The following is a 10,539-nucleotide window of genomic DNA, read 5'->3' as shown; positions in this document are numbered from 1 at the left end:
AGTTGTGCCTGTCAGACCTTTCTGCACTGTGAGCTGCATTACTCTCAGCTGTCCGCATGGGGGCACCCTGCATTCATGGCACGCTTCTTAATTAATCTTCAGTAGGTTTGCTGCAGGTTGCTATCATTCAACGATCATCTCCAGGATTACTATTTTATTTTATAGTTCCACTTTTGTGGACTGCCAACCTTGTTGGTTGTCTGATATTATTAAAGCAGAGAACAAGCCAGAACAATTCTGTCTGAATTTGTGATTGAAATCAGACATTTGGCTTGTAATTTCATCTTGCAAACTATCTGTTAACCATACAGCAGGAGAAATCCACTGAAGGTGTCCTTTGAGAAGATATTTAGAGAGCACAAGGCACTGGAGAGAAGCTGTGAGTGATGCAGAAAACTGGACTGGACCTGTTCTTGCTGTCTTTTAGGCTACTCTGGTTATATGCCTTCAGCTGCTGTTTCTCTAACTTGCCATTTGCAAAGTGCTTCAAAATCTTGATCGTGTTGTGTCCCTGCAACAATCCATTAAGCCCTCGGTCCACGACTTATTTTTAACTGGAGCCGTATTTTCAACTGAGCAAGAGCTGAGAGTCTAGCAACATTGATCCCTACCTACTGACTTTCTGCCAGATGGCAAAAGGGCTCTTTAATCCCCTCTTCTCCCATTTGAACAGCAAGACAGGCTTTGACTGAGCTTTAGCACATTGGCTGCTCATTACTATTCCCCCCATCTTGTGTAGTGTGCTGGAGCAGGCCACTGAGACTACCCATGGTGACTAAAGGGAACCGCCATAGTCAGAGGCAGGAAATCTCTGAAACCCTGTGCTGGGAGGCACTACCAGGGGACGTTCTCGGCCCGTTTATTGACCCTCCAGGGCACCTGTTTGGCTAGTAAGTGAGACCAGGTGCTGGACCAGATGGACCACTGATCTGATCCAGAAGGGCTCTTCTTATGTTCCTATGTTCCATCTTCCTGTCTGCTAGGCCACACATTGTTACTCATGGTCTCTCTTGTCCTCTCTAGGACAGCTGAAGCTCTCCATCAACGTGCAAGGCAGGGAGCTTACGCTGTACGGTGAGTAGCTGCTGCCTGGGTCTAATGGGATCAGGGTGCGTGCACTGCTTTATGTGTCCGGGGACAGTGGAGAGAGGCAGGATGGCTCTTAGCCTGATGCCCATAGCAGATCTCGAATGGCTGACCTGAAAGATGTTGGAAGGTGATTCAATGACCCAGGTCTGACCAAAGGAGGAAACTACCAGGAGATCAGCTGGGCTTGCCAAGGAAACATCTGTACACCTAGAAGCCAGAACAGGTTGACTGGTAGTCCCCTACTTCTGCGTCAGGATTGCTCTGGGGCGGATCAACTAGGACAATGATAACAAGTGGTTCAGGAGCCACATGTGGCTCTTCGACATGTCACCTGTGGCTCTTCTGAGTGCTGTTCCCTGTCGTATCCAACCTGTCTTCCAGGGAAGTGGGCAGGTTCTCGAGAAATGTTCTAAAGTAGGGAAGTTCCTTCATCATTACTATGGGCCCAAGATTAAATGGATAGCTTTATTTTTAAAACCCATGTTCATAGTGATTATCAGGGGTCATTTCCTGCAGGAGCGCACAGGAGCGGAGCTCCGGCAGTAAAGAGCCCAGGGGGTGGGCACATGCAACAAACCCCACCCCCTGCTCCCAGCAGCCCTCAGTCAGAGCAAGGAGCAGCCAGGTAAGTTGCAGAGCTCCCCCCAGCCCCCCGGTCCAAAACAGTCCATGGCACCTTTAAGACCAAGTTTTATTCAGGTACACGCTCTCTCTCCTCTGCAAGGACAGATCTGTACGTTCCTCCCCCCCCTCCCCATAGCTAGCAATCCAAAACAGTCCAGTGGAGCCTGAGTGGTGGGTGTTGCCTTCTGACACACTTCCGGTGATGTCAGGGGGTGTGGCATATGCAAATAAGTTGTGCTAATGAGTTATGCTAATGAGCTCCTGCACCTCTTTTTCTACAAAATGACCCCTGGTGATTATATCAAGGTTTTAGAGATGAAGGGTTTTTGCGCATGAGTCTGCATCAATAATAAAATCCTAGCAGCTGCTTCTTATAAAGAAAAAGCAGTTTGAAGTGGTAAAGTATGGAGCAGAGAAGGGGTATGCGTTTAACTCCTTCCTCAGCTTGCCTTTCTCCCCGCTGTATTTTCTTCCCCTAAAACAATTTCTTCCTGTAGGGTTCCAAATGTATGCTTAGGAGGTAAACAAAGCAGCATAGTGAACAGAGAGCCAAAAATGATATTCAGACAATTGCTGTTGAAAATGGCAGCTGTTAGTCTACTTCCTCCCCACCACACTCAGCCCTGCAATCAGGGGTCGTTTCGTAGAAAAAGAGCTAGAGGAACTCATTAGCATAACTCATTAGCATATGCCACACCCCCTGACATCACCGGAAGTATGTCATAAGGCCACACACCCTTCCCCCAACAGTCCCGACCGCCGCCGGTCTTGCAGCTCCACTGCCGAGCCCCATGAGGGGCCCGGCGGTAGACCTGCAAGGCTGGCGGGAGTGCAAGGAAGCCCCACGAAGGCCCTCCCTGGCCCCAGGCAGGCAGGGGTGGGGAGAGGCAGGGAGGAAGCAACTTACCCTCCCTCTTCTCCTGCCTCCTCCTGGCTGAATGAGGGCCGGAAGCGGGGCGGCCGGAAGCAAGGGGCGGGGCTTCGTCATGTGCCCCGCCCCCCGTACCTCACCCGGGGGAACTGCGATCCCCCGCGACCCCCCCCCGAAATGACCTCTGCCTCCAATGCTGTAGTACAACTTAACTGTGTCCTGGCATCACCACATTCTGCATTTCCTCACCTACTGCCAGCAGCATCCAATGATATGGAGCTGGGGCAGGTAAATAAAGCAAAGGTGTTATCAGGACACAGGTAAGGTGCACCCAGAGATGGGAAAAGGGGGAAAAGGCTCACTACTGCTGTTTTCAGTGGCAGCCTTGCATTTCCCCCCTACTGTCTAGCTGGGCTGTCTGCCAGCTATACCACACCGTTGTTCCCATTGTGGCATGGAATGGGATGAGATTACTTGAAACAGGTGGGACCATCAGTCAAAGCAGAATGCTGCGCATGAAAGATTCTAGCTGTTTGCTTCATGGGACTCAGGGCATGCTGGGGTCAGATTCTGCTTCCAGAGCTCTCGACAGAAATAGCCCAGCCTCGCTTTCTTAACTGTGGTGGTGGAACAGCTGGGCGTCAGAGCTGAGATCAGGATGCGGCCTTTGGTATTTAACTTGATGATGCTTTTGGGCCATGAGCACAGAGCCCAGCACTATGAGCCGGAGGAAGTCAGGCACATGAAATGCAATTTGGCATCTGGAGACAGGACTGCTTCTGCCTCCAACCAAGCTCTCAGGCTTGGGTATTTTTAGTAGGCTTTTAGTAATGGCAAAGCAGTATATGCTTGCCCACACACATTCTTCTCTCCTTTCAGATTTCTCTCTTACTGGGCAGGCACAGGCCATCCTACTGCCAAGTAAGGGGGCACCCTTTCAGATCTCAGTAAGTCGGGGGAGTTCTCAGCACTGCAAATTCTAGGATCGATCAGTTCAGCATTCGTCGGCGTAGGGGCTAGAAACTTATCCTGAGTCTCATGTTGCTGAATTTTGCACCCACCCAACCAAATCCCACATTTGGGCAGAGTAATTAGAGAATACACACGACTCTGGGGTTGAACCCAGGAGGACTCAGTTAAAGCCTGGCCCTTGTCTATGCACAAGGAGATGAACGTTTTTTACCAGATGATGCTGAGTCAGCCAGGAGCTGGGCTGAGTGGAGAACTGAAGGCACCTGGGAGTGGAGCCGAGAGAGTAAGAGACAGGCTGGAAGCTGTGGGTTGAGGGGCTCTCTGTGTGTGTGTGTGTGCTGCACAGCTGGCAATTGCTAAGTCAGCTTTCGATTTTTTCCCCCTATCAGCTAAGGGGTTGTGTGTGTTCTATGGCAAACAGCTTTTTAAATGATGGTTGGTTTTGAAATGCACTTTCCCCCCTTCCTTCCCCCCCCCCATCTAGTTATGGAAGCCAAAGGCCTGATGGGGAAAGAATACCGGATTTGCGACTCCTTTGTCAAGGTGGGCTTGCTATTATCTAGGAGGGAGTTGGTGGGGCTGTGGTCTACTTGGCGTGCACAACCCCTTTGTGGTGAATTCTCCCACAGGGCTCCTCTTCCCTTCTCTGCTCAGGCCCTCCTCCAAACCAGGCTGCTGACTGCGTTGTCTGTGGCCATTGATTTCTTTCTTTCTTTTTTTTTAAATAAAAAGAACCTTCCCTCCATTTGCCGGCAGAGATTTGCGAGACCTGAAGGAGGAAACAGGAGGCACTGAGCATCTCTCTGAGTGGCTGTGGGATTCAAGGCGTCTCTGCAGCATCTTGGTCGATCCTTTTGGTGCATACAATGCCTGGGATAAGGGAGCATTCTTGATTCTTTCTTGGGAGGTGGGTGGGTGGGCTTGCAAAGGCTTTCTCCAGCTCTGGTGCAGCCCACGTTAACTCTGCAAAGGATGTGCTGTACCACTGCCTTTTTGCCGTAGGAAGAACATCTGCCGAGGGCCCTTGTAAGTGGTACCTTTCTCCATCTTTGGTTTCTGGACTTTTCCTAGTAAAGATGTTGCAACCACTTGTGCTGATCTTGGGTTTCATTTCTGCCCCCCTTCCAGTTTTGGGGGAACCTCGCAATATCTAGAGTGTGGAGGGGAGCTAATCTGGATATTCTTCTACCATCCTCTGCAAATTCCAATGCAGAGTTTGAATGGATTCACTTCAGTTGCAGTTCCATTTGGCTGGAAATCCAGCTCTCTCTCTCTCTCTCTCTCTCACACACTCACACACACTCACACACACTCACACACACTCACACACACTCACACACACTCACACACACTCTCTCACACACACACACACACACACACACACACACACTCACACACACACACACTCACACACACACACACACACACACACTGATTTTCTGCTAAAAGAGCTGGATTGGTAGAAAGTCTGATTGGACACCCCCACACACAGACAAAAAGGAGTTTAAGAAGATGTCTCTCTTTCTTTTCCACTGAAGATGTCTATTGTACCGGACACGGATCGAAGGTGCAGGCAAAAGACCAAGACTGTTCCAGACAATAAAAATCCGGTTTTCCATGAGCACTTTCTCTTGTGAGTATGGGGAGGGGACAGGGGGTGGGATCCACTATTGCCCACCGTCAGCTCAGTCATTCAGCCTGGGCCCAGTCTACCGAAAGAGTCAGCCAAGGATCCCAGCCAAAGAGATTTCCACATGCCTCTCTGTGCTCTCTTGTTGCTCTCTCCCGTCTTGTGTCTAAAAACATGCCTCATGCATGGTTAACGGCTGCGTCAAAATGAGGCATGACAGATACTGTTCTCCTGTTTCTCGCAGCCCAAACGCCTCAAACCTTTGCATGGAGCTGGCTGTCAGCATACACACAGCAGGAGAGGCGGGCTTCTGCCCTTCCCACCCTTGGCATTTCTTAATTTTAGTAGCTTCTGTGTGGAATGGGGTGGAGGGGAGCTTCCTTTCCAAGACTCTGAGCTGCCCTTGATGCAGGGGCGAACTAAGCTGGCTAAAAGGATTTCTGGAAGTTGTAGCATGTCCTTGGAGGAGTTGGAGGACAGATGGTTTGGGTAGCTGGCCTTTTTTTTCTTTGCTTGGAGTTGAAATCTTGGATCTGGGGCAGTGCTGGTATTGAGCTGATGTCTGTTCTCTTTCTACAGTGTAAGTTCATTGCTGTTTGAACTGTATTTCTCTATATTTGTTCCTCTGGGATCGGGATCGTCCTTCTTAGCTCAAGAGCACCTGTCCATGGGGCTGGTTTTTCAGGGGGGGGGGCTGTACTGGCCTGGGAAAAGTTCAATTGCTTGGCAATATCTGTGTAAATGAGGGACTGGTGCCCAGCTTCACATCATTGCTGGATTCTGTCAACATGAGAGGTCTTATGGGGAGAACTCTTTTACTGCATCTCTAGCTACTCTGCAAGGTTGTCTGTGTTTAGGGGCTCGGGGTTGCAGCCTGTCCACTTCATATTCTAGCCCTTTGCAAGATGAAGATGAGAGAAAGCGTCTGCTGATCACAGCTTGGAATCAACCGAGGTATTCCAGGTAAGGTCAAGACTAGAGTACGTTTGAGCTGGCACAAAGCAGATGCTCTGTGCAAGGTTGCCTGGAGCTCTTTGTCTGGTTACTGCTGACCAGGATAAGTGTAGCCTTTGGGAGGCCAGTTCCGAACATGTTGCAGGATGTAAGTCAGAGAGGCCATCTGCAGGTTCCAAGGACAACCACAAGGCCAGTGGAAGGAAGATCAGCAGTTTTTAGTAGATCCTTTTGCAGCTGTTGGGTGTTTGCATTCCACCACCACCCCTTTCTGCAAGAGGTCACCTTAATGGAACCAGAATTTCTGCCCCAGTCCTACCAGCACTAGCGAACTGTCCAGAGTGCTGGAGTGACAGCATTTCTGAGCCACACTTCCCCTGGGACCCTGGTTCACCAGCACCTCATCCCTCTGGAACGGGGCCTTGTCATTGGTGGCACCTTGACTCTGAGATTCATTCCCTGCAACAGCTTGCAGGTTTTCAGTGGATTTTATTTTCCCTCTGTCAATGCAGTGGCTGCTTGACATCTAATATTGCTTAGTCAGCTTTTTCGTCTTCTTGCTCATTCTCTGGAAGCTTTAGTGTATTTTTATTTATGCTTTAAAATGACATGTTTATGTTATGGGTTCTTGTTGCAAATCACCTCAGGAGGATTATACTGAGTGGTATTCTACCAATGTTAACTGGATAAAAACAGAACAGTATGGTTTCATGGTTTCCTCACCTCCTGAGGCAAATCTAGATAGTTCCAGTTTAAGAGGCATGATGCCCTAATCTAGATTGGTTCCCTCAATCCAGACTTGTTGTGGCACTTTCACCTGCCCTGGAACCTTGCCCAGTGAAGTTCAAACAGGTTGGTGTAACACTGTGGCCAAAAGTATAACCTTGAGCCCCCGCCACCGCTGTTCAGAAATGTCCTTGGTCATGCAGCAGTGTGGACTGTATTGGGGATTGGAGGAACAGAACCTGCAGAGGAAGAGATGCTTATCGCTATTATCAATTCCTCCCCAGGCAGAGTGAACTTATCGGCTGCATGAGCTTTGGTGTGAAGACCCTGCTGAGCCCAGACAAGGTATAGACGGCTCCTTGTGTGTGTGTGTGGGGGGGGGAGTGGGGACGCAGCTGCAGTGCTTGTCCTGGAGAGAATGAAACTCTGCATTTTAGTGGCTGCATGGCAGGGAGAAAAGATTGGGAGTGACAGCGAGACATCTTGCCCCAGAGCAAAGAACAGCAGAAGGAACGGGGGGGGGGGGGGGGCTTTTTTTGACAGGAGAAAAAACAACGAAGAGAAGGGGGGGGGGGGGGGGCGCTTGTCTCCTAAGCTGAGCATGGCTGGCTGTGTGGAGGAATGGTGTTTGAGCCCAGCTGACCAGCAGAGGCTGCTTGTGTTGAATGCACAGGTGACTGGAAACATGGATGGCGCAGAATTCAGCACCCTTGCTCTATCCATTGTTGAAAATCCCCTGCCTGTGGAAAGCTAGTAGTCAGAGAGAAGGATTTAGCCTTCTCCCTGATATATTAGTTCTCCATGTAAATGGAATAATTTCGACGGGAGAGCGTTAAAACACGCTCTCTGCTCCCCTCCATCTGCAGGTCTGAAGTGGTACACCACAAGAGCTATACTGTCAAGTTTTTACTGACTTTGTTTTCCCTCACATGGGAATGGCCTTGTGTGGTTGTATTGTTACTGATACAGGGCAGCAGCAGTAGGGCTTCCACAGGCCAGACTTTCCTGCATTTTCCTTGCCCCAGTTCTCTTAGTAGCCATTTTCCCACCTTTGCTATTGGGGGGGCATTTTGTTTTTATTCAGCAGTTGCCATATCATTATAACGTTATAGCATCTGTCAGATTTTCTGAATTCCCAGAAGTCTCTAGTCCTTTTCATTGTGGAGGTATAAGGGAAAAGGCATATCTCTGCAGTTAATGGGGATAGAGATTTACTTCTTTTAGGAACTTGCATTTGACATGAGATTCAACTAATGGAAGGGAGGAAGGTGAAGGTGGGGAGAAGGGCAGAATCTCCATTAACCCCATTTATGCATGCTTAGGCAGCTTCTGTAGGGGAGGAAGACCAAGGCATTGGACCAAAGGTTTTGTGGAACACGGTTGTTTTTGCAGAGAGAACTGAAGGAAAGGAGGGAGCAGTAATTTAAAGACGTAGTAGTACCCCCCCCCCATCTTCAAATTGAATATTCCCAAATCTTAAAATGTTAAAATAAACTGGCTTGTATTTCGATAATAATATTTTACATGTGAATGTGAATTTGGAGGGAATTCCCCACTGCCTTTTCCGCTTTCTTCTCTTTCTTAATTGTTTGCAATCTTGATTGTCAAAACTCAAGAGACACAAAGGTGTTCGCAGAATACTGCTGCCCTCTGCTGGAGACTTGTTGTCTATAGCATTTTTAAAAATAATTCCTGGCAATTAGCATATGGCTTGAAATCACTTTTGTCCCATTATAGTAAACCTGTTGTGAAGGGCACCATCATTTCCATTTTAAAGATGGAGAGCCAAGGACTGGAGTTTCCACCACAGACTAGTACAATCTGGAAACAGAATCTAGGGTGGGGGCTTTGCAGATGAAGGGGGTTTGGACCATGCACACATCAGCAGATTGGCATCTCAGTGCCTCTGTGTGTGTGTGTGTGTATCAGATGATGACTGATCACCAGGGTTACAGAGCAGGTTGAGTCCCCCACTGCTGCGGTGCCCTAAACTGTGTCATTTTCTCCCATGTAAGTTCATTATTGCTGTTCATTCCTGTGAGGGGGGGGGGGAATGCCCTGTCCCTTGGTGACAGCAGTGCAGTCCAATAAACCTTCCCACCACATCTGTCATAATGGGTGGGTTATTCCTCAGTGGAATTATAAGTAGGAACACCACGTGCATGCTGAGGCAGGAAACCCCCACCCCATCTGCTGAGATCCTTGTGATAGACAAGCCCTTTATTTTACACACACACAGATACAGGGCTGATCATAGTGACCGGCATTCTGCCTATAGACAACGGCACACGGACTAGATAGAAACCTTTGTTTGCAAATTGGAAGAGTGTTTCAAATTTCTGAAAGATTTTGGATCTCCTGCAACTCTCTCCTCTTCGCTTTTCTTTGCGGCCAGGAGATCAGCGGCTGGTACTACTTGCTGGGGGAAGACCTGGGCAGGACGAAGCACCTGAAAGTGGCTGCACGACGGCTGAAGCAGAGTGGAGGTGGGCCCCTCTGTCCAGTCACCGTGGGGAGGGTGGGGAGAGAGGATTGTGGCAGGTGGGATTCTCTCTTTCTGTCTGGTCGAGACTGTCGCAGAGCTGCCTGCACAGATTCCCTGTGCGGCAAGGAAGCCCTCGGCCAGGCCAGTTCTTGCCTGAGCTGTTCTGAGTTAACTTCCCCTCACAGGGCAGAGTCAGTGGGCCGTAAATGGTTCCCAAGGGGCTGAGAAATGCCTTTGCTAGCCTGACATGGGAGACAGGTGCCCTGGGATATTTACAGCCTCTATTCCTGGAGATCCAAGGTGTGAAGCCACTGGATTTCCCCCACTGCTCACTTCAAAGTACCCAGACTCCAACACTTCCTGGGCTACCTTTGTGCACCTTTGACAATATGAAACTGCTGGCGATGTGGCCATAACTGTGCCAAGCAGGCGAAGGGATAGTGAGAGTGGGGAATGTGTTATGGAGCCAGGGGGCACCCATTGTCTCCACTGTCATAGCATCCTCAAGTGCAGGTTTTCAACTCTTCCCCCAGTTGTGAAGGGCAGTTCTGGTTTCAGGATCTTCTGGACTGGGAAGCAGGGGAGGCTGGGCGACTTTGCCAAGGCTTGGCGACTGACACACCTCCTCTTTACTGCTTTGCAGAGCTGATGCTGGCCCAGCCAGCCCCGTTGCTGGGGAGCCAGCAGAGTGAGACTGCCGAGCAGCTCAAGGTAGGTGTGAGCACAAGACAAGAACTCGTGGGCACACAATGAAATTGCTGAGCAGTCAGGTTAGAATGAATAAAAGGAAGGACTTCTTCCCACGAAGAGTGATTAGCACATGGAATTCACTGCCACAGGAGGTGGCGGCGGCTACAGGCATGGACGGCTTCAAGAGGGAATTAGATAAACATATGGAGCAGAGGTCCATCAGTGGCTATTAGCCACAAGGTATAGATAGGGGCTCTCAGTCTGGGGCAAGCAGGGGTCATTTCCTGCGAGAGCGCACAGGAGCAGAGCTCCGGTACTAAGGAGCCCAGGGGGCATGCACATGGAGCAAGTCCCGCCCCCTGCTCCCAGCAGCCCTCAGTCGGTCCACGAGGAGCAAGAAGCAGCCAGGTAAGTTGCAGAGCCCCCCCCCCCGACCTGCCTTCAGGTACAAGCTCTCCCTCCTCTGTGAGGACAGATCTGGTTTTTTCCCCCTCCATA

The 10,539-nt window shown here is 49.8% G+C and overlaps 1 protein-coding gene across 1 annotated transcript in view; it reads left to right on the top strand.

Annotated features, from left to right (window-relative positions):
* Nucleotides 1-6,110: 6,110 nt before the first annotated feature.
* Nucleotides 6,111-10,539, top strand: part of RGS3 (regulator of G-protein signaling 3) — a 71,837-nt gene continuing 67,408 nt past the window's right edge. The window contains exons 1-4 of the mRNA XM_015423093.1: nt 6,111-6,149; nt 7,151-7,211; nt 9,262-9,352; nt 9,995-10,062. Of these exons, the coding sequence (XP_015278579.1) occupies nt 7,173-7,211; nt 9,262-9,352; nt 9,995-10,062 (198 nt within the window). The 5' untranslated portion in view covers nt 6,111-6,149; nt 7,151-7,172. The remainder of the gene's footprint in view (nt 6,150-7,150; nt 7,212-9,261; nt 9,353-9,994; nt 10,063-10,539) is intronic.

The sequence above is a fragment of the Gekko japonicus genome, unplaced genomic scaffold (genome assembly GCF_001447785.1).
Source record: "Gekko japonicus isolate JY-2015 unplaced genomic scaffold, Gekko_japonicus_V1.1 scaffold454, whole genome shotgun sequence".
Classification (NCBI taxonomy): Eukaryota; Metazoa; Chordata; class Lepidosauria; order Squamata; family Gekkonidae; genus Gekko; species Gekko japonicus.
The sequence above is the reverse complement of the archived record's forward strand: the minus strand, read 5'-3'. Positions and strand labels throughout refer to the sequence as shown.